At 49.8% G+C, this 27,089-nt stretch overlaps 2 protein-coding genes across 2 annotated transcripts in view; one reads left to right on the top strand and one right to left on the bottom strand.

Moving 5' to 3' along the window:
* Nucleotides 1-27,089, top strand: part of FYCO1 (FYVE and coiled-coil domain autophagy adaptor 1) — a 70,104-nt gene that overhangs the window by 15,901 nt on the left and 27,114 nt on the right. The window contains 8 exon segments of the mRNA XM_047771965.1: nucleotides 622-1,802; nucleotides 1,804-3,040; nucleotides 4,055-4,147; nucleotides 4,813-4,931; nucleotides 7,753-7,920; nucleotides 11,239-11,388; nucleotides 12,145-12,344; nucleotides 14,933-15,077. Coding sequence (XP_047627921.1) covers nucleotides 622-1,802; nucleotides 1,804-3,040; nucleotides 4,055-4,147; nucleotides 4,813-4,931; nucleotides 7,753-7,920; nucleotides 11,239-11,388; nucleotides 12,145-12,344; nucleotides 14,933-15,077 — 3,293 coding nt within the window.
* On the bottom strand, nucleotides 21,285-26,080 carry CXCR6 (C-X-C motif chemokine receptor 6). The gene is made up of 2 exons (XM_047771979.1): nucleotides 25,961-26,080; nucleotides 21,285-23,161 (listed from the first exon to the last, which is right to left on the bottom strand). The coding sequence occupies exon 2, from the start codon at nucleotides 23,139-23,141 to the stop codon at nucleotides 22,116-22,118; it is 1,026 nt and encodes a 341-aa protein (XP_047627935.1). The 5' UTR covers nucleotides 23,142-23,161; nucleotides 25,961-26,080; the 3' UTR covers nucleotides 21,285-22,115.

Raw genomic sequence — 27,089 nt, 5'->3', positions numbered from 1 at the left:
AATATAGGAAGCATGAAGAAGAGAAAATAGACTAATATTTTACCCTATTTTGTGGTTTAATCACAACAGGACTTGTGGGCATGGTGCACTGGGTGAACAGTGGTTTACATATGACTGCATTTCTCTACGAGCTGACATCCATTGTTTCCAGAGCCACAGGAGGCTGGGTGGGAAACACGAGTTCTGTGTCTCAGTGGAGCTCATGTGTGTGGTATCCTGTTTTTGTTTAGTTTTTTTTTTTTTTTTTTTTTAATGGCCGCATCCATGGGATATGGAAGTTCTTGGACCAGGAATTAGCAACACTGGATCCTGTAACCCACTGTGCCAAGCTGGGGATTGAACTCGCACCTCCACAGTGACCCAAACAGCTGCAGTCAGATTCTTAACCCATTGTGCCACAGCGGGAACTCCTGTGGAGACCTGTTTTTAGGATATACTACTAACCTTCTCTGGCAGATGCCTTGAGCACAGAGGTTCCAGTCCTTTGAATAGCTTGATAATCTACCCTTAGGTCATGTAATTTCTATATGTTTACTTCTATGTTCCTTAAACTCTAAAGCTTTGACAAATAGCTCTGCAGCTTCATTCCCAAGCCACTTGTTTTCTGCTTTTCCTCCACAGACTCAGGAGATGGCCTCCAGCCTTGACCTGAGCAACCCCTTAAACCACGAGGCACTGGAAGGCTTTGATGAGATGCGGCTAGAGCTGGACCAGTTGGAGGTGCGGGAGAAGCAGCTGCAGGAGCGGATGCAGCAGCTGGACAGAGAGAACCAGGAGCTGCGGGTGACTGTCAGCCTGCAGGGAGAGCAGCTGCAAGGGGAGAGGGAGAGGGGCCGTGCCGCCACCGAGGACAATGTCCGCCTCACTGGCATGGTGGCCACGCTTCAGAAGCAGTGGGAGATAGCCCAAGCCACACAGAACACTGTGAAGGAGCTGCAGGCATGCCTGCAGGCCCTGGAGCTGGGTGCCTCCGAGAAGGAGGAGGGCTATCGCTCATCCCTGCAGCGGCTAGAATCCATGCTGCAGCCCCTGGTTCGGGAGCTGGAGGCGACACACAGCTCCCTGGGCAGGAAGGACCTGCACTCAGCTGATGTCCCAGACCAGCTGGACATGGCTGAGCAGAAGGCAGATATGGCGCTGGATACACAGAGGCAGCAAGAGTGTGTCCCCTCTGACTCAGCCCTGGGGATCCAGGAGCTGGGAGCAAAGCTGCAAGCCCTGGAAAGGGAGAACACCCAGGTTGAGGAACTCAACAGGCAGCAGAGCGCCCAGCTGGAGCAGCTGGCCATGGAGCTGCAGCTGAAGGAGGAGGCCCGGGCCAGCCTGGAGCACCAGGTGGAGGAGATGGCCTTGCTCCGGGAAGAACCATCTGGGAAGGGCCAGGAGGCTGCCCAGCTTCGGCATCAGCTGCAGGAGTCGCTAGCGCACTTGAGCTCCCTGAAGGAAGAGCTGGCAGAGGTGAAACGGGAGGAGGGGCAGCGGCGGGAGGAGAAGGAGCTTTTGGAACAGGAGGCCAGATCCCTGATGCGGCAGTTGCAGCTCCTAGAGACTCAGCTGGCACAGGTGAGCCAGCACGTGAGTGACCTGGAGGAGCAGAAGAAGCAGCTCATCCAGGACAAAGACCACCTCAGCCAGAAGGTGGGGACCCTGGAGCAACTTGCTGGGCAGCCAGCCCCAGATCTGCCCGTGGTGGGGGAGGAGCACAAGGCTCTGAGCTCCACCCTGCAGCCAGCCTGTGAGAAGCTGGAGGAAGAGCAGCAGAGGGGCCCATGGGAGGGACAGACAGATGATCCCACGATGCAGGGGGGGCGGCCAGGAGAAGCTCCAACAGGCCAACAGGGAGCTAGAGAAGGAGCTGCAGAATGTACTTGAGCGCAACCAGCTGTTGGAGGGTAAGCTTCAGGCTCTGCAGGCTGATTACCATGCACTGCAGCAGCGGGAGGCAGCTATCCAGGGCTCCCTGGCCTCTCTGGAGTCAGAGCAGGCCAGCATCCGGCACATGGGCGACCAGATGGAGGCGAGCCTCCTGGCTGTCAAGAAGGCCAAGGAGACTATGAGGGCCCAGGTGGCAGAGAAGGAGGTGGCCCTGCAGTGCAAGGAGGCCGAGTGCCAGCAGCTGCGGGAGCAGGCAGAGCAGAGCCGGCAGCTAGCGGAGGCCCGGGAAGGGGAGCTCAGAGCTCTTGAGGGCCAGTGCCACCAGCAGACCCAGCTGATTGAGACCCTCACAGCAGACAAAGGCCAGCAGGGGCTTGGCCCACCTCAAGACCAGGCATCCCAGGAGCTAGCAGCCCAGCTGGCCCTGACTCAGGCACAGCTGGAGATCCATCAGGGGGAGGCCCAGCGACTACAGGCTGGGATGGTGGATCTCCAGGCCAAGCTGCAGGCAGCCCTGGGTGACCAGGAGAAGTTGCAGAGTCAGCTGAACGTGACCGAGACTGCTCTGAGGGAACACAAGGACCTCGTGCAGCAACTGAAGGAGCAGAATGAAGCCCTCAACAGAGCACATGTCCAGGAACTGCTGCAGTGCTCCGAGCTGGAAGGGGTGCTACAGGCGAAAAGGGCAGGTGAGGCCCAGCAGAGGGAGGAGGAGCTCCGAGCCCTGCGGGAGGAGCTGTCCCAGGCAAAGTGCACCTCTGAGGAGGCCCAGCTGGAACACGCAGAGCTGCAGGAGCAGCTTCACCGGGCCAATATGGATACGGCTGAGCTTGGCATTCAGGTCTGTGCACTGACTGCAGAGAAAGAGCGGGTGGAGGGGGCACTGGCCCGCGCCATCCAGGAGCTCCGGGATGCCAAAGAGGCAGCCTCCAAGGAGCAGGAGGGCCTGGCACACCAAGTCGCAGGGCTGCAGCAGGAGAAGGAGAGCCTGCAGGAGAAGCTGAAGGCAGCCGAGGACACAGCCAGCTCACTGTCTGGTCTGCAGACCCAGGTGGCCCAGGCGGAGCAGCAGGCCCAGAGCCTCCGGCAGTCTGCACGCCAGGAGCTCGACACCCTCAAGTTCCAGCTGAGCACTGAGATCATGGACTACCAGAGCAGACTTAAGGTAACCCTCACCTTGACCATCTGAGCTGTGCCTGTCTCCTGTGGCAGGACCTGGGAGCCATGAGTGAATGGGATGCACCTCCAGCCATGTGGCATGTGAGGGCCCAGGAATGTCCTGGGGGCCCAGGCCAGCCTGGTCTCCTCCTGGTGTCCTAGCTCCCAGCATCCTTCTCTCCACAGGAACATGTTAAGGATATGGCGTTTGGGGGGATGCCGTAACTCAGAAGTCTGAATTTAAGGCCATTGCAGACACGTTTGGCCCACAGAGAATTTCTTTAAAAATTATTAGCAGGTTATTTACAGATTTAGTTTGGGGACTTTTGAGATCTTGGGAGATGGAAAGCCTGTGCCCTCATTCCTCCGAGGCAGCAGTCAGCAGGAGCTAGGTGGGAGCTGCCCACTTTAAGGAAGCATCCATCCTCTGATATTTTCCTTGCACTTGTTTATGCATTTGTCCAGCCCCTTGTCAGTTGCTGACTGCCTCCAGTCCTGTCCCTGGGTTCTCTGTCACTTCGGACTCCTGAGAGCAGTGCAGCTGTAGGAAACCAACTCTGTTCATTTTCACAGAGCCCTTGTGGATAGGCAAGCTTAGGAGAACAGCGGTTTCCATGTCCCTTGAACCACATGGAGAAAAGGGTTAAGAGAGGGGGCACAGGCAGGAGACAGCCACAAGGCTTTGGCTCCTGTGTTTATCATGCGTCTTTCTGCTTCTGGGTCTGTGCCCTCGCAGACCACTCCTGACCCTCGCTCTGGGACAGCTACTTCATTTCCACAGATGTGCCTCCCACCTTGTGTCAGCCCACCCTGTGCAGCTCCATGGGGCTCATACGTGGGAAGTGAAATTCTAAGTTTGGGGGCCAAGCTAAGTCTCTTATCTTGACAAGATTGTGTTACCCCTGAAGCCCAAAGTTTTTTGAGTTTGGGAAAAGAGGGGTACCTTGCTTTGGAGTAATGGGGCTGAGAGAGTCTCTAGACAAGGACCCCCTCATTTCCAATCCCTTTCTCTCCTCTCCAGACGTCCAGTGAAGAGTGCAGGAGCCTCAGAGGCCAGCTGGAGGAGCGAAGCCAGCAGCTGCAGGCTGCCGAGAAGGCTGTGGAAAAGCTGAAGGTAGGCCCAATCCCTGAGACCCAGTGGAGGTGCTCTTGCCAGCTCTGAGCGGTGGCCTGCCCACCATCCACCTGCTTATTCCACTTTCAGGGTGTGGCCTTTCAGGGCAGGACATCTGGCTTGGCTTTCCCTGAACCCTCAGAGGGGGCTCCCTACAGTTCCAGTGCCCCAGCTGAAGCTGCTGTCAGCTCACCTTTGTAGACACCCTGAGCCTCAGTCACAGCCATTCCACTCCCTGGACACCTTTGCTACCTGTGTCTTGGAAAGGAAGTATGTCATCCCGCTTAGCCATCTCAGATGTTCTCCAAGTCAGTGATTCTGACCTGAGTGGGAGCAGGGATAGCAATGAAATCTGTCTGCAGGGCAGGGACTTTTTTCAGTGAACCTTGTTCCCTGCCACCACACCAACACCCCACCCATGGAGATTGTGTTACCTGAGGCCCCTCTAACCACCACAGCCAGGAGCAACTGATGCTCGAGGGACATAATTACAAATGGGAGTCTGTCACACTCCACATGCTTACCAGTTCTTGGTCTCTTGAACTTAAACAAAAGCCCCTTCGGTTGGAAGTGCACCAGCCAGATGGGGTGGAGAGTGCCCTGTTACTTGATGGCATCTTGCACGGGCCTCTGCAACCAAGCGTCTTCTTACTGTCCTGTGCCAGGCTACCCAGACAGACATGGGAGAGAAGCTGAGCTGTACCAACAAGCAACTTGCAGAATGCCAGGCTGCCCTGCTGAAGAAGGAAGAGGAGGGGGCTGCCCTGCGCCAAGACCTGGACAGGTTAGCTACATAGCTTGCCCATGTGGCCAATGGAAGTCTCTTCAAGGAAGGGGGGTTTGCTGCAGTCATTTAGAAAGCCAGCAGTCATATCAGGTTAAAGAAGTCCTTTTGCAAGGAAAGCCACAGACTCAGAAAGTACTTATGGCAGAAGCAGGCCACAGAGAACCTTGGCATCCTGCCTGTCACAAGGCTATAGAAAGCTGTAAAATTTCTCTCTTTTTTTAATTTTTAAAATTATTTATTTATTTATTTATTTTGCTGTTTAGGGCCGCAGGTGTGGCATATGGAGGTTCCCAGGCTAGGGGTCAAATCAGAGCTACAGTTGCTGGCCTACACCGTAGCCACAGCAACACGGATTTTTCAAGCCATGTCTGTGACCTACACCATAGCTCACAGCAATGCCAGATTCCCAACCCACTGATCAAGGCCAGGGATCAAACCTACATGCTCACAGATACTAGTTGGATTCTTTTCCACTGTGCCACAACGGAAACTCCCCCAGAACTTTTAATTCCATTGTCCTAGCTCTCGCAAGGCATATTTCAGTTCAGTAACTTCATGCTTTGGTATAACTAAGATGAAATAAAAGTTGGCCTATAATCATTGGTATTTGTAACAGCAAACATTCAAATAATGTCTAAAACGTGACAGGTATCATTTAAAATAATATTTTTGGCCGAGCCCGCAGCATGGAAAAGTTCCCGGGCCAGGGATTGAACTCGCGCCACAGCAAATGACCCACGCCACAGCAGTGACAATGCTGTATCCTTAATTGCTAGGCCACCAGGGAGCTCCCTTAAATAGTTTCATTTACTTGCCCATTTAATCCTCCCAGTAGTCCTGTGAGGATTGTGTTAGTATTTGTCACATTTTATAGATGAGGAAAATGAGGCACAGGGGAGTGAAGTCGCTTTCCCAGTGTCACACATTGTGTGAGTGATGATGGTAGGATCAGAGCTCAGGACATTTGGCTCTAGGGTCTTTTTCTCAACAAGTACCCTAAAAAATATACAGACAGATGCATCTCTGTTTTGTTTTGATTTGTTTCAGGGTACTAGTATGTCATTGTGTGCATGCCTGTTTTCCCTGGTATGGAGTTTTGACTTGAGTTCTTCCTCATTTCCTTTGTGAAATGAGTGGCCACAGGTTTCGGTGTGGGTTTCTCCCAGGCTCATCCGGGAGAGAGTGAGCGAGCCACCAACCAGAATCGGCTTGTCTTCCTGCAGACTCTTTGGTGCTGTGTCTGTGGAAAGCACATCGTGCTGTCACCCTTTCACCATAATTTTTTTTAACCTTAAAACATGACTCTCCCTGTGTCCAACCCCAAGGCCTCCCAGGCCTCCACATCCTTAGGCTTGCTTAATAACTTGGGTGTACTTTTCTGCTCATCTTCCTCTCCTTCCAGAGTTCGGATCCTATAGGGCTCTGGCTGCCCTTGGTTAGGTCTCGTTCATGTGACAGTTTAAATAGAGAGAAAACCTCCTGAGTTGGTGGTATGTATATATATTTAGGGGGGTGGGACGTGGGGTCCATACCCACAGCATATGGAGGTTTCCAGGCTAGGGTCGAATCTAAGCTACAGCTGCTGGTCTGAGGCCTGAGCTATAGCTGCTGGCCTATGGCCTACTCCACAGCCACAGCAACGCCAGATCCGAGCCGTGTACGCGACCTACATCACAGCTCACAGCAGTGCTGGATCCGTAATGCCGGACCCTTAACCCACTGAGCAAGGCCTGGGATTGAACCCACGTCCTCACATAATGCTAGTCAGGTTCTTAACCTGCTGAGCTACAGCGGAAACTCTGGTGTGTGTGTGTGTGTGTGTGTGTGTGTGTGTGTGTGTGTATGTATATATATATATATATATATATATATATATATATATATATGCTTTAACTGGTTATTTGCAAGATCTCAGAGCAATTCTTTTAGTTGCTTGAAGTTACATAAACCACCAGCCCAGGATTAGATTTTATTTTATTCATTGTGTGTATGTGTATGTGTGTATACCCATGAGATTGCTTTGGTGATCAGTGTCTAGTAAACCACCTCCTGACAACTTTATACTGAATGTGGAAAGGCTGGATTAGGTACAAATTCATAGTTTTGCAGAGCCCTCTGTTGTAATGGAGCTTTTTTGAATGCCTTGCTTTATAAAGCATCCTTGGAAAACCCCTGCCTTAGGAAATAAGTTTACTGAAAGTGGGCAGGGGCTGGAAGGCCATGGTCCAGCCAGCCCCTCTGCCATAACTGAGACTGCACAGCGCCCATAACAGGATTCCCTAGACCTCAGGCTGCCAGGTTCAGCTCCTGGCAGTGCAGATTGAGTGCTTGCTGTGTGCCAGTGCCAGGCCCCGTGTGTAGAGTCCCACAGACACATGGAATACAGGCCTTCCTTGTGTGGTGACCTCATTCTTTCTGTCCTTACTCCTTTTCTCTCTGGTGGGTCTCGTCATGCCCAGCCCATGCACCTCACCCAGCAGGCTCCTCTCACAATCTCAGTCTCTGCCCAGGAACCATATGGTACAGAGTTTGACCCACCTGGGCTGCTTCTAGTGACCTGAGGTCAACCCACCCTCCCACAATGTCCCTTGTACTTGCTCTGAGGGGTAGTGGTGTGTGAAGAGTTTGGGGGCATGAGGGGAGTGTTGAAGGTAAGAGAGTGTACTGCCCTTAAGGGGGTAGTGCTTAAGGGCTCCCCCATGAAGAGGAAAGGCTGAGAGGGCAGTGGGACCCCTCATTAGAAGCCTGGGTTAGTCCAGAGGCACAGAGGAAGCCAGAAGTAGTAGATGACCAGAAAAACTTACCAATCCTCCACCAGGACCCAGAAGGAACTTGAAAAAGCCACAACAAAGATCCAGAAATATTACGACAGACTCTGCCAGGAAGCTACAGACCGGGAGAAGAATGACCAGAAGATGCTCGCAGATCTGGATGACCTGAATAGAACCAAGAAGTACCTGGAGGAACGGCTGATTGAGTTGCTGAAGTGAGTGTCAGGACACATGGGGCTGGGGCTTCTCCCGAGCTTGGCTTTTTTTTTTTAAGAGAAATGTAGCTGTTCTTCAAAGGACTCCTGGAGGGAAATGGGCCCATCTGCTTGTGTTCTGTTGTTTAGGGTCCACACACACATACAAGGTCTGCTCAAGCCCTTGGCAACTGTCTCCACTAGTGGGCATCTGGTTTGCATTTTCATATTGCTATGTTAATTGTTTTCAAAATCCCCATGCACTCAGGGACAGTGACAGTCAGTGGTGTTTAATGTCCTCAGGGACTTCTCCATCCCTTTGCCCGTCTCTCATGAGCCCTTTTCTCTACCTCCTCCCACTCTCCATAGTACCTGAAGCCCCAAACTGCAGTGCCTATGGGTAGCAGACAGTGATGTGAATGTGTGAGCTGGGTGAGGGCTCCAAGAAACCGGAAGACATAGCCAGCCGTGCTCCTACCAACTCTTGCCCTGAGGGCATCGAGCCCACGGTTGCCAGGTCACTTTATTTTTTAAAGAGAAGTGAAAATCTGGATTTTTATGTGAATTGGACTTTCAAGTGTGCACAAGTCATTCAAAAAAAATTTTTAAGCTTTTCTTATGGAGATTTTCAAAAATTCAAAAGTAGGAGAGCATAATGCACTCCTGTGTACCTGTCACCCAGCTTTAACAGTGTTCAGCTTGTGATCTTGTTTCATTCAGAAGCCCACCCATTTTCCCCACCTCCTCAGATTATTTTGAAGCAAATCCCAGATATCATATCAGTTCATACGCAGGTATTTTGGTTTGTACCTCTACAAGAGAAGGACTCTATTTTGAACAACTGCAATATCTTTACCATGCTTAACAATTAACTAATTCCTATTATCATGAAGAATCTAGTCAATTTGAAATTTTTTCTAGTTGTCTTATATTATAGTTTTTTTTCTAATCAGAATCCAAATTAGATCTATATATTACATAGCAGTATATTTCTTTGATCTCTCTTGAAGTTCTCTGGTGGCCTAGCACTTAAGGATCTGACATTGTCACTGCCATGGCTCGGGTCACTGCTGTGGCTCCAGTTCAGTCCCTGGCCAGGGAATTTTGGAAGGCCACAGGTGTGGCAAAAAAAAAAAAAAAAAAATCTCTCTTACTTCTCTGGTTTATGGTTTCCCACTATCTTTTTTTTTTTCTTTTGCAATTTACTTTGAAAGAAACCAGGCTATTCAAGTGGTAGAGAGTCCCATAACCTGGGCTTTGCTGATTGCATCCCCATGGTGTCATTTAACATGTTCTTTCATCCTCTGTGTTTCCTGTAACTTGACAGTTAAAACTAGAGCAGTGATTCTCAACCCTGATGCATGTTAGAATCACTAGGGGTGCTATTAAAATGATACCCAGATCCACCAGAGTTCCTGTTGTGGTTCAGTAGGTTAAGAACCTGACTAGTATCCATGAAGGTGAGGGTTCAATACCTGGCCTCACTCAGTGGGTTAGGGATCCAGCATTGCCACAGCTGCAATGTTTACTGCAAATGCAGCTCGGATCTGTGCATTTCTGGGGCTGTGGATGTGGCATAGGCGGGCACCTGCAGCTCCAATTTGACCCCTAGCCTGGGAAGTTTCATATGCTGCAGGTATGGCCCTAAAAAAAATAATAGTAATACCCAGATCCGGACCCCACCCAGGCCAACCAGTTTGAAACTTCTGGAAGTGGAGTCCAACTATCAGTGAGCCAGAGTTGAAAACCACTGTTCTACTAGAGGCTTGATCAAACTCACTTTCAAAATTTTGTCCAGAAAACTTCTTAGAATTGGTTTATAGTTTTGGGTCTTTCTTTCAGGAGTCACATAAGGTCTGGTTAGCCCTTTGTTCACACTGTTAGCAGCTGTGGGTAAACAGTGCTTAAATGGACTAATTCACTAGAGGTTGCCAAGTGGCAATGTTAAATTATAACTAATTTGGAATATTAAAAACTCTGCCCACATGTCATCAATTTGCAAACTGATGCATTTGTGACCTCTGAGCTCAGACATCTTTCTGAGGAAAGGCCTGGGTCCTGAGAACATTCCCACATTCCCAGGGTATGAGTGCCTCGCCTCCTGGGGATAGAAAGAACAGGCTGTGGACCACTTGGGAGAATGATGCTGGTCCAGAAGATGAGTCTGTCTGCTTCCTGACAATCTCAAGCATCTTTGAAAAGCTGGTCAAGTCCATGTTCTGGTTTTGTATTTAAGGGGAAAGGTCTGTGGTTGATTTGGAATTCCTGGTGAGGGAGTCTGTGGCTCTGGTGTTAGTCTCAATAGCTAAAGTGTTGCTGAGGCTACATTAATGCTCAGATCGGTGGCTGGGATTCTATCCAGGAAAGAACTAAGCTTCCCATATCATTAGCCAAGAGCCCTGAAAATTAGCCCCAATAAGAAAGGCTTTATACACATCTTCCCTGGTAAATCAGACATAATCAGATGCTGCCAGAGCTTTTATTTGGGGCCGCACCTGCGGCAAATGGAGGCTCTCAGGCTAAGGGTCGACTCAGAGCTGCAGCTGCTGGCCTACGCTATAGCCACAGCAACACAGGATCTGAGCCGAGTCTGCAACCTACACCACAGCTCATCGCCACACCAGATCCTTAATCCACTTAGTGAGACCAGGGATAGAACCCAAGTCCTCATGAATACTAGTTGGGCTCATTACCCCTGAGCCACAATGGGAGCTCCATGCCAGAGCTTTTTGAAAGGCCTCCCACTGCTTTCAGTCTGGCTTACTTCCTATAGTGGCTGTGCCATCTCTCTAAGGAATAGAGGAGGTTAAGATCCCATTGGATTTTCCAGGCTGGGAAAACACCAGTCTTCTCCATGAATTGTTACTTAAATGAACCATGAAAACATGAGGAATCCTGAGAACATGTGACGTTTGTATGGGAAGTACATTCATGGTCCTTGGGTTTACGGCACACAGACTGTCACATAATCATGGCAGCGTGTGACAGCTTGAACTCCCCAGGGACTGTATACATTGTCATTTAGACACCTGAGCAGCAGGTGACCCTTGTCAATGCCAGTAGTTTTTGCAGTTTCTGGAGTCTTTTAAGGACATTGAGCCCCTACTCCTCCACCCTGTGCCTGTGCACCTGTGATGTCAGGTAAGGGCTTGCATGTTGGAAGGGTCCTGCTGAGTGTAGGACTGATGCTGGGTGACAGAGGAGACTTAGAGTAGGGGGTAAAAGTGAATGCTCTGTGTGTCTTAGAAATTCATATGCAGTCTTTTGAAATGAATCAGAGATAATTCTGTTGTTTTTGTGGATTATTTTTTCTGTTTTCCTAATTCTGCTTTGTGTCAGGGACAAGGATGCTCTCTGGCAGAAGTCAGATGCCCTGGAATTCCAACAGAAGCTCAGTGCTGAGGAGAGATGGCTTGGGGATACAGAGGCGAACCATTGCCTCGACTGCAAACGGGAGTTCAGCTGGATGGTGCGGCGGCACCACTGCAGGTCAGCGGGTGGCTCAAGCCAGAGCGGACAGCTCTGAACAAGGAGTCCATGGCAGGCATTGGCTCCGAGGCTGGCTGTCTTGGAAGAGCATGTTGTCTTTATTGGTTTTGAGAGAACCAGTGGAGGAGGGTGTGTTAGGCAGGGTCCTAGTAGGACACGCAGGGATCCCTGAAAGGGAAAGAATTTAATACAGGGGATGTGGGTGGAGCTGAGGGGATTGATGCATGTAGAGCCCTCAGACCGGCAACCCTCAGCTTGCCCTTAGCCTGCAGGGATCCCAGGGGAAACGGAGCCCAGAGAGGGAAGAGGCTGAGGCCTCACCATAGGAACTCAGAGCTAAGACCTACCCCCCCACGCCCCCCGCCCTGGCCAGGGCCTAAAGAAGAGCAAGCAGGAATGAATCTTGGATTGGGGTGAGGGTAGAGGGAGAATCATTGGCGCGGGGTGGGGGGTTGGGGGGGAGGTGGTCTTTGGTCCCTTGAAGCACTAGCGCTTGAGGTTGCATCAGGAAAGGGAGACTCAGCCTGCCTCCCAGGACCCAAGGAAGTAAAACTTTCTCCCACTAGGCTTACCAAGATGGCTTTCCTGGAAGCTTATGAAATGGGCCTTAAGGCCATACTCTAGAGGGGGGACAGAGCCATGTCTAACAAGCCATGTGGCATCCAGAGCCCAGCACTGTACCAGTTCTGGTGCCAGGCAGGTCACACAAGACCTATGGTGTGGTGTCCTCACAGCCTGTGCCCATGTCGTCCCCAGAATATGTGGCCGCATCTTCTGTTACTACTGCTGCAACAACTATGTCCTGAGCAAGCACAGCGGCAAGAAAGAGCGCTGCTGCCGGGCCTGCTTCCACAAGCTGAGTGGGGGCCCCGGGTCACCTGACAGCACCAGCTCTGGCACCAGCCAGGGAGAGTCCAGCCCCACCCCTTCATCAGCCCAGGCTCCCGGAGGCCAAGGTCAGTCTCCCACCACTGCCCTTGGTGTTCTGCAGGTACATCCCCCACTCCCACTACCCACTGTGGCTGCCTAGACATGCTTAATTCAGTGTCTTCCAAACTTAGGCACCAAAAAGGTAGTACCACTAATTTGAGACTTTCTTTTTGATGTAATTAGGGTTGAAGGAGAATCGAAAAGAGAATAACTTTCTCCTGTTATGACTCAGTGCTATTTTACATGAAGTCTGTTTACCTCTTAACTCACATAGCACCAGAGGAGCACACCCCACACTTTGGAAAACACTATCTCCCAGGGCCCCAGCCCTGGTATCCAGTCCTCTCTCCCAGGGTAACCAAAGGCCAGGAGTTGAATCTGGAACATATCCTTCTCTATGTCCCTGTAGCTCAAGTTCTTTCCCAGTGGCCTAGAAGGATGTATTCTTCATGTTCTCTCACTCAGCTCAGTAAAAGGAAGTAGAATTTGGTTACTGCTGCTTCTGCTCTGAGCACAGCCTCGAAAACCAGCCCAGGCTCCCTTCTCAGACTGGACTGTGGATGTAGAGCACCAGGGGGGCCAGCAGTGACTCTCATCTGTGCTCAAGCCTCTTGAAGCTGGTCCTCTGAGACTCTGCCTTTGCCCCGGCCTGGATCCAGGCCAGCTGGCCTTCAGAAATACTGCTAGTTCCTCTTTTGTTTAATTGAATCATCAAGGAATTGGCAGGCCTCAAAAAAGAACTGCTCAGGGATGGGGAAGTTTACTTTCCACATTAGAGTGGTGTTTTAATTGTTGAATTTTGAAAGTCTTTTATATATCCTGGATATGAATTATCAGATACGTGTTTTATAAATATCTCCTCCCAATATATAGCCTGTCTATTTAAATTTTCTTTCAAAGAGAAGAAGTTTATAATATTGATAAAGTCCAGTCAGTTTTTTTTCCCTTATGGATCCACTTTTTCCTATTCTTTTAGTATCATATTTATCTTTGCTTAACCCACAGACTCAAAGAGCTTCTTCCTTTTCCTGCTACAAGTTTTATAATTTTAGGTTCATGTTTGAATCTGTGATCCATTTTGAGTTAATTTTTTAATACAGTGCCAGCTATGCCCAGAGATTCATTTTTTGTGTATGGTTATCCAAATGTTCTAGCACCATCGGTCTTTTCCTATAGAACTGCCTTTGCATCTTTGTCAAAAATCAGTTGCTTTTATAGATGTGGGTCAGTATCTGGCCTTTCTATTCCTCCATTTGGCTATGTTCCTTTTTCTTCCACCAGTACCAAACTGTTATGATTACCATAGTTTTATAATGAGTCTTAAAATCAGATAGAGTGGGTCCTCCAATTTTGTTCTTTATTAGAGTGTTGGCTGTTCTGGGTCCTTGGTGTTTCCATATTACTTTTAGAGTCAGCCAGTTGGTCTCTACAAAAAAATCCTGGTGACATTTTGATTGGGATTGCATTGAATCTCTGGATCAATTTGGGGAGAACTGACATCTTAACAAAATCAATCTTTCAATCCACGAACATGGTATAGCACTCTGTTTAGGTCTCCTTTGATTTCTCTCAGTGGGCATCATTTTGGATCCCTGATGCTCATGTTCCCTTCTTCCTTCCCTCTGTCAGCCTCAGAAGGCAGGTTCAGGAGTGTGGCTGGGCCTGTGGAGAGAAACCAAACCCTGGTCCCCCTTTTCAGCCTGCACCTCAAGCCCTCTATTACACAGACTTTTGACAAGAGGAGGGACATTCCTTCTTAAGAGCAGCCTATCCCAGAAGCCATGTGGCAGGGCCCACTGGGAATTGTAGCTCATATTACCTGCTCTTGTTGAATAGCCCAAGAATCTTTCCCTTGCCCAGCTCACTGGTGGGTGTTCCAGTGACAACAGAGGGTGGCACAGTGCCAGTCTGCTGAGGCTACTTGTTTTGATTTCTGACATTTCCTGTCTCCTCCTCTATCTGTCTCTCTGTCTTTCACCTCAGACCTGCCACCACATTTTCCATGACAGGCAAGAGAGTTCTGGTGGTGGGTGGCTGGCACAGCCATCCACACAGCATCCTTCCTACAGGGTGGCCTGCAAAGGTGGACAGGAGTCCATCGGTCAGAAGCACAATGGCTGCTGCAGCTCCCTGTGCAAAGGGAGGCTCTTTTCCACCCCCCAGTGGGTCGGGATGAAAATGCAGGTCAGATAGAATCCTACTTTCACAGAGACATGAACGAGGTCTGACTGAAGGAGCAAGGATTTGGCATCAAAGAAATATTTACCTTTTTATCAGATTATTTCCTTGTAAGGTTTTGATAGGTTTTTTGTTTGTTTGTTTGTTTTTTTGCTGAATAAGGGGTCTCGGAATATGTAGGAGCTTGAGACCTCTAAGCCCCTAGCTAAGGAGCTTTAGAAAAATCTTAGGTTATGCATTCAGTTTCATCCATGATCCCCTCATCTACTTTTCTGGAACATCCCAACAGCCATTTCTCTCCATCTGGACAGAATGGCTGTTGGTTGAATGGGCACTTAGAGTGCGTCCTGCTGGCTCACCCCTCGTAGCTGTGCTCCCTCCCTGTCCCGGGCATGACTATGCGTTTCCTCTCTCTCCTGACTGCCTCTGCACCCAGGGGCGAACACAGACTGCAGGCTGCCCAACGACGCCGTGTTTGATATCATCACGGATGAGGAGTTGTGCCAGATACAGGAGTCCGGCTCCTCCTTGCCTGAAACACCTACCGAAATGGATTCTCTTGACCCAAACGTGGCCGAACAGTGAGTAGACATCACCTCCGCTTCCTCAAAGGGCCTGTACTTTTTTATCAAAGGGTTGGGAGAATTCAGAAGCAGGATTTGCAGTCTTTGCTTAAGGGAAGGTGCCTCAGAGCAGTGCCTGAGATAGGATGGCCCTTGAGGAGCCTCACGGCTTGGGGAGTTGTCGGTGTCGAGCCTCATCTGGGAGTTCTGGGCATATCTGTCAGCATCCCCATGAAGGCCTTTCCTGGCTCAGGCAACTGTATTAATCTGCTAAGGCCACCATAACAAATACCACAGACCAGGTGACTTAACAGAAGTCTATTTTCTCACAGTTCTGGAATGTCTAAGGCTGAGGTGTCAGCAGGTTTGGTTTCCTGAGGCCTTTTCCCTTGGCCGGCAGACAGTTGCTCTCTTCCTGTGTCTTCACTTGGTCACCCCTGCTATGTGCGTGTACTCCTGATGTCTGTCTGGGTCCTGATCTCTTCTTATAAGGACATCAGTCAGGTTGAATTATTGGCTTCATTTTAACTCAATTACTTCTTTAAAGGTCTTATCTCTCAAAACAGTCACGTTCTGAGGTCCCAAGGTTAGGATATCAACAAATGAATTTAAGTGGGTAGGACATAATTCAGCGCACAAGAGGAGCCCTTGCTGTGCTGCCTTCAGCCATGCGCAGAGCAACACTCTGCTCTTTCTCTTTTGGTGCAGTGGGTTAAAGATGTGGCATTGATGCTACTGTGGCTCAGGTTCAGTCCTTGGCCCAGGAACTTTCACATGCCACAGGTGCAGCTAAAAAAAATAAATTAAAGCCAAGCTAAAAAGGGGGGGAAAAATAAAGAGAAAAGGAGTTCCCACTGTGGTGCATGGGTTAAGAATCCAACTGCAGTGGCTCAGGTCTCTGCAGAGGTAGTTTCAATCCCCAGCTCAGCCCAGCAGGCTAAAGGATCCGGTGTTGCCACGGTTGCAGCATAGGTCACAGCGATGGCTCAGATTCAGTCTCTGGCCCAGGAACTTCCTTCATATGCCGAGGGTGTGGCCATAAAAAGGAAAAGAAAAAAGAAAAAGAAAAACCATGCTTATCGTTTGGAACTATTCATCAAGCTCCGTAATGGTGCCAGGAGAAAGGAAACTCGGATTCAGTTTCATTTGTTTCGGGCAGATGTTTCTCTCAGAAGTTCTTTTAGCTCCATCTAAGCCCTCCCCAAACCCCAAAGTTCTAAAAGCAGTAAAAGTACAGACAGTTCCATTACCCCACGCTCTCTGGAATGTGGAAGACTTTCCACTCCCCTCATCTGTGCTCTGCCCTGTCACCAGTCTCTTGTGTTGCCTGAAATAGCTGCACAAAAGTGCCACTATATGGAAGTGTCAAGAGTTTAAGCCAGGCGACCCATGGGTATGGTAAGGTTCTCTTGCATGGCAGCCTTGAGTGGTGTTTCTCAGCCCCTGGGGTCTGGCTTAAATGCAGTCTGTGCAGCAAAAGACTGGCTGTTCAGAAGCTGAAGGGAGAATTAACATGGCTTTCTGTCCAGACATTCCTGGGCCCACTTTAGCATCCACTTAGAAAGTTTTGTGATGCTCTTGCTGACTCGTATTGAGATTTCTATTCCTCTCTTCTGGGACTGATCTGTCAGATTTATCATCCAGAGCTTCTGCTGCGTGGAAGAAAATGTACTTCATCTCTGGAGGCTCTCAGCCAAGGAGATTTTAGGCTCATGTGTATGTGCCTCTACTCTTCTGTTTTCTTGCTTGAGAGTGATTGAACTCGCCTCATGGATAAAGAGAAGTCCGTCGCCCAACCCAAGAAAGCCCCTGCTCACTGTCACGTCTTTGACCATGGACCTTTTCTTTTCCTTCTGGAAACCCCACCTTGAAGCTTCTTTTTTGGCTGTGTGAGTCAGCAGTGTTCGCTCCAATCCCCATGGCCCAGCAGACCCCAGGACACATTCCATTGCATTTGCACTAAGCCACACTCTAATATTGGTACTGGCAACTCTTCCCTGACTGTGCCTTGACTCTTGGCCAAGGGGGTGGGGGGTCAGGTGAGAGGGCCTGGACCCTCAGGGAACAGGGGAGTGGCCTTGGGCTGTCACTCACATGAGAAAGTGCCCTCTCTCTTCCCCTCACCCCTCACTTTCTCCTTTCCCAGTAGGAACAAAAACAAAAGGTGTTCTGACCGCTGACAAACATATTTGTTTTTGGTCATGGGAAATCAGGAAGTGTTCCAGGGAAAGGAAACTGCCACCATGCCAGCCTGCAGCCTCCAAGGCAGATCTGGAGCTGGTGGATGGACAGATGGCCGTATGGATGCTCTGTTCAGGTGAAGGACCAGCCCTCCAAGTCAGTTCAGGGCCTCCCTTGGCTCACACCTTCCTTGTACATTAGCTGGAGACAGACCACCTTGTCTTCAGTGGCTTTTTCTTTTCTTCTTCTTCTTAAGTGTAGGACCAATCAAAACCACTAGAGAAAGTGGTGATGGGGTGGGGTATAGAGCCTAGATTTGTGTAAGCATCTCTGACAAGAAACAAAGTAAAAAGTGGTCCAGGGGGGCTAAACCCTGTGGAAGTCCTAATGTGGGGGAAAAGGGGCTGTCTGGAGGCAGTGTCATTAAAAGCTGCTCTTTTAAGCACCTTCCTAGCATAGCTGCTTTTGCATGTGACCTCACTTAGTCCCTACCCAACCTTTCAAAGAGTAGGGATTATGGTCCCATTTTACAGGTCGAGGCACTGAAGCCTCAGGAGTCCAGGTAACTTGCTCAAGTTCAGGTGGCTCTAAGTGTCAGTACTAACCTCCCTTCAGTCCACAGGTACAATATTCATTTTGAAGAGTACAGCCCTCTTATCCTGGCCCCCATTTCCCCATCTGTACCTCAAAAGCCTGCCCACCTTCCCTGTCCCATGTCCACTCCTCCCCCACATCCATGTCCTCAGGGCTGACACAGATGTGTGCCCTGCCCCTCCTGGCCGTGATGGGACAGGAACAGGTCCCAGAATCCAGGCTCTCAGGGGCACCTGGAAGGATGCCACAGATTCCTGAGAAGCTACCCAGTGGCCCCTGTGCATGACTTGGGAGCACAGCCCTCACTTTGGGTAGAAAGGTGGTATTCTTCAGAACCTTGCAAAGGTGCATACCCCTCCCCACAGCCACCTAGGTCCACCCTCAGCCATCTCCCTGCCCAGGTGCCCTGGTCCTCTCAGGACTGAGGCAGGCAGAGAAGGAAAGAAAGAGGTGTCTTCCAGCAGAAGGGCTGGCCTTGGGTCCCTGGGCCTCTGCCTCAGCTACCACCTCTGCTCCTCAGCCTGGCCTCCCCTTCTTAAGCAGACCATGCCAACAAAGAGCTTGAGCTCCAGAGTCAGACACACCCACGCGGATCCTGGTCTACCGCCTCCCTGTCTGTGGCTTTGGGCACCGCAGCCCGCTGAACTCAGTTTCCTCCCTCGTATGGAAGAGACAGACAGCCCCCAGCCCATGGGGTTGTTAGGAGAGTCAGATGAGAACCATGTGGGAAGCCTTCTGTAGAGGTCTATGGTTTTCTTGATGTTCTCCCTGAGCTATGAGGTCAAGGGCCACACTGTGGTGTCTTCCCTAGTTCCTTGCACCTTGTAGCTAAGTGATCTTTGCCAAGGAGAATCCTCACAAATGCCCAGACAATACTGAGCTCAAACTCACACACAGAGCCTGTCCCTGACCCACAGAGCGTCTTTGCCAGTAATCGCTTTAGAACAGGTTTCTCTGTGGTCAGAGTGCTTGGGGGAGCTGTGGCAGGTTTGTCGCCAAGCACATCTGGTGCCCAGTGTCTCAGAAACAGAACGAGAACAGGATATGATGATAATGGTTAAGGTTAGAAAGCTACCTTGTGCTGGGGTTAACCCAGAACCTCTGCCTTCAGATGAGTACAGAGCTGTCAGGTACCCTGGGCCGTCTTAACCGACATTTTGGGGGTGAGAAAGAGGCTGTTCACTGGAATCCTAGCCCTGCTCTGCTGTATATTAATCTCTCTGAACTAATTTCTTCATCTGGAAAACAGTATGGTGGCACCAGGCCTACAGAACAGTGTTGGGAGTAACCGTGGACCATGAAGGACTGGGCGCATGGACGGGAGTGCTGCCCTGAGGGGACAAGGCTAGAGCTGGTGCCCCAGCCACACCTGGACCCTGTGCTCTTTGCTCTGCCCCCACCCCTTTAGGAACAGCAGCTTCCGTTTTTTCTCTCCTGCAGCACCATTTCCTCAGTCCCAAATGCTCACTGAGATCACTCGGGCTTCTGGCTCCAGGTAGCTCCTGGAATCAAGATCACCCTGTGTTCACGACGTCTCGAACAGGGTGGTCCTCAGTGGCTTCTAATCGCCCCACCCCCAGCCTGCGAGTGCAGGGAACCTGCTGCAGGGAGAGCAGATTCTGTACTCTCAGACCCGAGGCCACCCCAAGGCAGGCCGGACTTGCCCAGGGTCCAGGTCCATCCTGACCCCTCCAGCTGGCTCCCCCTGCACCCAGGCCTCTCACATCGTGCACTGGGGTGTGCAACAGAGGGAAGAGCTGTGACAGGGGAGAAGGGTGAGTCTGAGGTAGGGAACTTGTGCTCCTCAGGGCTGTCGTGTGGATGAATGAAGTCGAGAGTAAAAGCCCTCTGGAAGATTCATGGGCTGTGCCAGTGTCTGTTACCAGGGATAGTGTGAACTTAGGAGGGGGTCTGGAAAACAATTTTGACTCCCAAGCCAGCAGGGAAGAACCTGGAGAGTGTTAGGACCCACGAGTGACTGGGCAGAGGAGGCAAAGGAAAATCCAGCTGCAATACTTTTCCTCAGGACAGGCCAGCAGGTTATCCTAAGTTGTGGAAGGCCCAGTGCAAAACCTTTTTGCGATGAGCCTGGAGAGGGGCATATAGCAGTCCTGGGATGGGGCACAGTTTGACGGGTGCCTGCAGCCAGGCGGGCAAGTCAAGAACCCAGAGGTCCCAGCAGTCACCCCTCTGTTGCCGTGGCCTCAGCCAGCAGTGTGGGTGGTGAAACAGGCTTGGGGAGGCCACATGGCTTTCCCCAGGACTCTCAGAGGTTGAGTTCTCACCAAAGCGATGTCTTAGTCACTCCAGAGCCCCGCCTCTCCCATCACACCACACTGCTTTCCCACATGGGGACACGTGGAGAGGCTGCAGGGCCCTTGGCTCCCCAGACTTCACACCTTCCATCCTAGTTAGGACATCTGCCTCTTGTCCCAAGATGTTGTTGAGGAGGCTAGGGGCTGGTGGCCTGTCTACCAGAAGTTCTCGACGTTAAGATGACAGTGCAGAGGAAGGTGACCGAAACTCCCCTATGAAGCTGGCGTAACCAAGGTAAAAGTCAGCCTTGTCAGCAGAAACCGGGCAGATTTTGTTGTCAGAGGAGCACCAGGTGGTCTGTGCAGCCTGGGTACAATAAAGCAGCACTCCCCGTGCATTTAGGCACATTTATGGAGGCCCTGTGGCCCCGCAAGCCCAGCCTGTGCACAGCTGGACCCTGCCACGTGCCTCTGGAAGGCGGAAGCCAGCCTTCTTGCACCTCATCTTCTCAGAGAGAGGTGGCTAATCTTTTGTGTTGCTAGTTCTTGAGAGAAGTAACAATAACTACACCATTTGAGGGACCCTTCTACCCACAGATGCAAACCGTGTCCAGCGTTTTGTGTGCATCACCTCCAGCCTTCCTCACGCCACCCTGAGAGGTGATACTGTTATGGTCCACACTTCACGAGAGTGGAAGCGGTTAAGAGATTACCAACTTGTCTTACCAGCTCATGACTCAGGTCTGTCCAAGCCACAGAACCTCACCATTGAGCCCATTCTGGGCTTCCTCCCTGAGCACTCTCCTTAGCTGTCGGCAGCAGGTTCTTCATGTTTCAGGGAGTGGTTTTTGCAACACATGAGCCCAAAGAGGCCACTTTAAGCCTGTTGGGCAGGTTGCTGGGAATCTAATAAACATATGCACAAACAAGTATTTGACACTTAAAACTCTGCCTCGCCCTGTCACCACATCTCAGAGGTAACAAGTGTACCACTCATGCTAGGGAGGAGATTGGGAGCCACAGTGAAGGAGCTGGGTTGTTATCATCGGTGTGTTGATAGAGCAGGGCCCTGAGAGTTGACAGTGTTAACTTGTTCCCTATGCTCTGAGCTCACACATGATCACTTAAGATATATTCGGGCATTCAGGAATACCACAGTAAGATAGAATGTGCCTAAGGATAAAAGGCGTTTGGAAGCTTTTTTAAAAGTTTTATTTCTTAGTCGGGAAAGGCATATGCTGTTTGATATGCATGCATATTATATATACATTTACATATGATTTGTGTGTGTGAGACATTGAATAATTCAGTTTTTAAACAAGCAACCCACCAAGATTCCATTTCAGAAGTGCTGTGTAGGCTCATGATAGTCCTAAACTCTGGTTTGCACATTTTTCTAGCATTCTGTGGCCCACTGGAATTCCCAGCCGACCCTAATTTTCTTGGTCCATTCACATATCCTGGTGCTACTTCTTCCAGGACTAATCAAAGAGAACATAAAGCATCTATCTGTATAAAAGTCAAACCCCCAAGGCACTGCAGAACCTGAGCTCATTGCTTTTTGGTGCCTGGTGTTGAAGGTCTGAGTCTCAGGGGCTAGCACTTGTCATGACTACTCTGTAATCTCCCTGCCTTCCCAGTTGCCAGAAGGATCTTTTGAACTTGGGAACCCAGAGTGTCATCTGCAGTCAAGACCTTTGTTGGCCATGTCCCCATCTTCAACCCTTGGTCCCAGTCCCTGTGAAGGAGAACCTGGTCACAACGTCATTCCTGGTTTTGGTATTCTCAGGGGAGAGGAAGGAAAGCCCCTGCAGCCTTCAGAATCCCATTTGAGCTTTAGGCCTGGGGTAGAAGAGGAGAGCAGAATCTGTGCTTGCCTGAGAAGAAGCATCCTGCCCCAGCTGCAGCATCAAGGAACTTCTCCAGGAGAACGTGTGTGCTACACACAAATCCTTCCTCGTTGCGGCCAGAGGACACAGCCCTGCTCCTGTGAAATCCTGAGCAGCTTCTCCAAGCCCAGAAAAGACTATAGCTGGAACATGCTGGTGGCCTCTGCATTATGAAAGGCTGAAGCCGTCCTGGACATGTCCTCAGAAGACTTCTGTTGTCTTGAGACATCCAGGTAAGAGAGGCAGCCAGTGTCTTTCACAAGTTTCCAGAAGTTCTTCCGAAACTTCAGGCCAACGAAGGCATAGAGCACAGGGTTAAGGCAGGCGCGCAGGTAGGCAATGGCTTCTGTCACCGTGATGGCATAGTAGAAGCTGGTCATGCTGTGGTACTCCCAGTTTGTGCTGCGGATGAGCTTCACAAGGTTGAAGGGCGTCTGGGTCAGCAGGAACACTGCCACGACCAGGAAGATGATCTTCAGAGACTTGTGCTTCTGGAAGCCACGGGCCTGAAGCAGTGTCTTGATGATGACTGAGTAGCAGACAATCATGGCAAGCAGTGGCAGGAAGAACCCCAGTGTCATCTGGGTGGCCAGAACCACGGGGAGGGTTGCGTTATTGTGATAGCCACAGACGAGCCTGTTGTGGTAAAGGACGTTGCCATAGATGATCTGTGGCAAGGAGACCAGCAGGCAAACCATCCAGATGGACAAGCAGATGGCCTTACCCCAGGCCATCCGCTTGGCCTGCTGGTTGTAGGCCTTGGTAGCCCTAACCACTGCAATGAAGCGGTCCATGGTGATGCAGGTGAGGATGAGCATGGATGTGTAGAAGTTCAAGGTGTAGATGCCCAGCAGGACTTTGCACATGATGCTGCCAAAGACCCACTCGTGGATGCCTGCATAGGCCCAGAAAGGCAGAGTACACACAAACACCAGGTCTGCCAAGGGCAGGTTCATCAGGAATACATCTGTCAGGCTCTTCAGCTTCTGGTAGAAGATGTAGATGACTAGCACCAGGGAGTTCCCCACTAGGCCACAGACGAACACCACCACGTACATGCAGGGCAGGAAGAGCTTGCTGAATTGCCGGAAGTCCTGGTGCCCCTGGCTGCTGTCGTTGGAAGCATTGAAGAACGCAGTGTCTCCATCGTCGTACTCAGCCATGGCATCTGTTCTGATGGACCCTGGTAGTCAGACCACAGGAATTACATGCACTGGGGGCTGAGGGTGGCCCCTCCTGTCTTCCCACTGTTCCGTTGCCCACTTTTAGGGGTCAGATAGTCACCTCCTAAACCCACTCACTCCTCTGCTCAGTAACAGATACTGGAGACAGCCAGTTCTGAGGGGAAACTGTTCAGACATGACGGGAGACCTTTCCATAGCCCTGAAATTCCCAGGATTTCACCCATCTAGAAGACAACACATAACTGACCTCATGCGCATTCTATAAAATCCTGTGCTATATGGTCTTGGAAGCAAAGGTCCCCAGGTGGTGAAATGGGGACAGTGTCCTTTTGGAAAAACCTCATTGGGGAGGACCGTCTTCATCTGCCCATCTCTCAGCAGGTTCCCACCCAGCCTGTGCCCCATTTTGTGTAAAGTTGACCCCTGGACTACAAGTTGTGAAAGCTAAGGCTAGTATTCCCTTCCCAAGGGCTCCACCGTCAAGGAGACTCTGGAGACCCAGAGGTGTTAGTGGAGGACAGGACTTTTCTGCCCGAGTGGGCTATTTCCTCTGTCACGTCTTGCCCCCAAGGGGAGACAAGGCAGGCAAGAGCCCAGGCTGCCCAGTGCTTTGGTTGAGCAGCTTTCTGACCACGGGCCTGGGCAGTTCGCTTCTCGCCCAACCCCAGCCTTCCCCTTTATCATCTGTCAGTGTATGACATTCCACCCCCTGACTTCTTTGATCTTCAGAAATCTCTTACAAGATGGAGTCCCCCAGAAGGGAACATTGCCTTAGCCTTTATTATCAGCAGGGTAGGGCCTAGGGGTCTGCTTTAACAAATGGAAGACCTGATTGAAATGGAATGTCAGGAGGGTGGGCAGCCACAGTGGGGCCAGTGGCCAGCCTTGCAGTGGAGCTGCTTGTCACAAAGACCAAATAGCTGTCTATTCTTTCCAGCCCTTCAAGGTTATCACGTCCTTCTGACCCTTCTCTGGGCCCCATGACCCTGCTGGGAACCATGACAGGACACAGGGTACTGTATTCTGTGGTGTGGGAGCAGGGACAGCTGCGGCAGCATCAGCCTTGGGGGGCCAGGTCAGTCCCTGCCACTGGCCATCAGGTGTTCAACACACAGTGGCTCTTCCACTGACCGGTGCCACAGCCCACTTGCACCTCAAGGAGATGCTTAAGAAGAGTAGGCATTTGGTTTAGCAAAGTCAGAGTATCAATCGGCCTGACGGGGAGTATAAAAAGAGAGAAGACTTCTCCTGTCTGGTCTCCTCAGAGGCTTTTCTTTCCTCATGCTGTGTCCTTACTGGAAGTGATGTCAGCCCTGGTGCTGCCACCTTGGTCTTTCATGGGATCACAGCACCCTTTCTCTCTAAGAAAGGGCCTTGACCTTGGGCTAAGACTGCTCAGGGAAAAGTCTGTCCTCTGACCACAGAATATTAGGCCAGCTGGTAGGCATCATATTCCACCAACTCTGGGCCACTAGGTCAAGCGGGTCAGAGAGTGATTTGTGTGTGTGTTATTACTACACATGGGGACCAAAACATCTTTCACCATTTTGAATATGAAACAAGTGGTTTTGCTTCCCTTGAAAGTAATGTCAAATCTCCACTATTGTTTAACTTGCTCTTGGCCTTTAAGAAAAAATTCTATTATAGCTGTCACTGCATCCTTATTCTGCCATCGCAATTTGCTCAGAGGGCCCATGCAAATTCATTTGTAATCATTGATAAACTTAAAGTAGTATTTAGCAGATTGGGCCTACACAGTTCTGTGCAGATAGAGTCCTAAAAATTACTTAATCTTCTAGAATTATTAAAACTCATTTCTGTATCTTCTATAACCAAAGTCCTATGTTGATTTCTGAAAACTAAAAAATATTATATACAAATTTAGAAATGGTAAGTGTCTGATGTTAAATAAATGAACAAAGTATAATTCAAACATAAACTAGAATATGACTGAAATGTTTAGGAAGTGCTTTTAATGATTTTGGAAAATGCAAACCATTTAAATTGCTCAGAACAATGTAAGTACAAATATGCAAAATAATATTGGCTGTTAGTAATACAATGAATAGGTGACAAAATGAATGTAAAGTTGATCATAATTCTCAACCTTTTTTGATCATAAACCCCTTTGAGAATCTTATAAAAGTTGTAGACTGTTTCCCTCAGTAATAACTACACAGATGCCTGTAATTCTGGGGGTTCATGATCTCTTTAAAATTTCTCTACCATGTGTTCTGCAGACCTCATTTAAGACTCCACAATAAGGTATGTGATTTTGACTATTTTTTTTTAAACATAGAAAAATGACCAGATTTTATTAGCAGTTCGACTCTGGCTGGTAGAATTAGAGATGACTTTTTACCCTTCCCTCTTTATATTTTTCTCTATTTTCTAAAGTTGCTACAGTTGTATGTAGACTTATATAGAGAAAAGAAGGTAAACCATAATCTAAGATACTAGCCTATCTTATAAAATGGAAAAGAAACTAAAGGAAACCAGAGAAAGACATTAGTAAACAAACTCAGTGACTAGACTCTCCTTATTTCCTGGGGAGAGTCTGATTATATCACTGTCAGTATCCATTTACAAGCCCTGTGTGCCCAGAACCAGGGTAAATCATAATTCTCTCATCTAATCCTCCGGGCAGCAAATGGCGGAGATGGAGTTTGAACCAAGGGCAGTTGAGCTTGAGAGCCTGGGCATTTCACATTGTACTGCACTGCAGGCAGGACTCTGAGAACTCCAGAAACCTGCGGGTAGCCCCTGTCTTTAAACTATAAAGAAGACAAATGACTCACCAGTAGAGGTGCTCTGTCAGTGCGTTCCAGAGATAAGGTTGCTCACAGCAGTGAGGTCTGCTTCTCCCTCTCTGTGATGTGGTCTGTGTTTCCGTTGAGTAATTTTTAAGAGCCCTCGTTTGGTGATTATATGACACTTAGCCCTTCCCCATTTTGCAAATCAGAATACACATGACCAGCCTGCACTCATGTAATGTGGGGGTCAGAGACAAGAAGCAGTAGCTCTGATGCTGCACACCCCCTGAAGCCTGGCTAGGGACATACTCTTTTGCCAGGACCTGAGAGGGTTTTAATTTATAAACCAAAGAGGAGCAATAAGCAGCTCTGGCAGTGACAGTCCACTGAAGATGGTAGCATTTGTGCCCTAAAATTAGTTCATTCACCAGTTGTACATATCTTTGGAGCAGTTTGGGTCTGGACCAATGCAAAGCCGATGCTGTGGCCTGGGTTTTGTGTATGCATGTAGCTCCAGTGCACGTGACAGCCCTGATCCTCAGAGCAGTCCTGCAAGTAGGTATTAGCCCATTTTATAGATGAGAATGTGGAGGACGTAGCCAAAGAACAGTCCTATGGACTCACAGCTAATAACTAATAGCCACTTCCAGCACACAAACTCAGATCTGTTACCTTGCCAGACCATTGGATCAGATGGCTTGTGAATGATGGGTCTGCCAGAGAGCATGATGCAGACCTGCCTCCTGAAACCACACCACTCAGGCAGTGCTTACTACCCTACTTGTCCTGGGTAGAATCAGCAGTGAACAGCCTGAACCAGATACTGAAAGTCAAGGTACCCATCCTTCTGAAAGAAATCTTTTGAGACAAGACATCCTTTCAGAATGAGCCAGCCTGACATTTTGGAATCTTTAAGCTTTGAGAGATGAGTTTTTCCCAGGGACAAGCCAACTCTGTCATTTAGGATCAGTTCACAGGGTGATGTTAGAAGGGCCTGAATCCTGTCACTCATCCGCTGTGGGGAGAATCAGGCCTCAAGCCCAGTGCCCTCCGTGACTGTGACGGAGCGCATGCTTGGGTGGGAGAGGTGATGTCTGTATTAGAGAGAACATGACCACGTTTGTCATAACCATTCTCCAATGGAAAGTTCTCTGATGGAAAACTTGGAGAGCCC

Source organism: Phacochoerus africanus, chromosome 1 (genome assembly GCF_016906955.1).
Source record: "Phacochoerus africanus isolate WHEZ1 chromosome 1, ROS_Pafr_v1, whole genome shotgun sequence".
NCBI lineage: Eukaryota > Metazoa > Chordata > Mammalia > Artiodactyla > Suidae > Phacochoerus > Phacochoerus africanus.
This window is presented reverse-complemented; position numbering and strand designations above follow the sequence as displayed.

Bases quoted from the DNA above. Each gene is read 5' to 3' on its own strand.
- CXCR6 (XM_047771979.1), bottom strand. From the start codon at position 23,141: ATGGCTGAGTACGACGATGGAGACACTGCGTTCTTCAATGCTTCCAAC.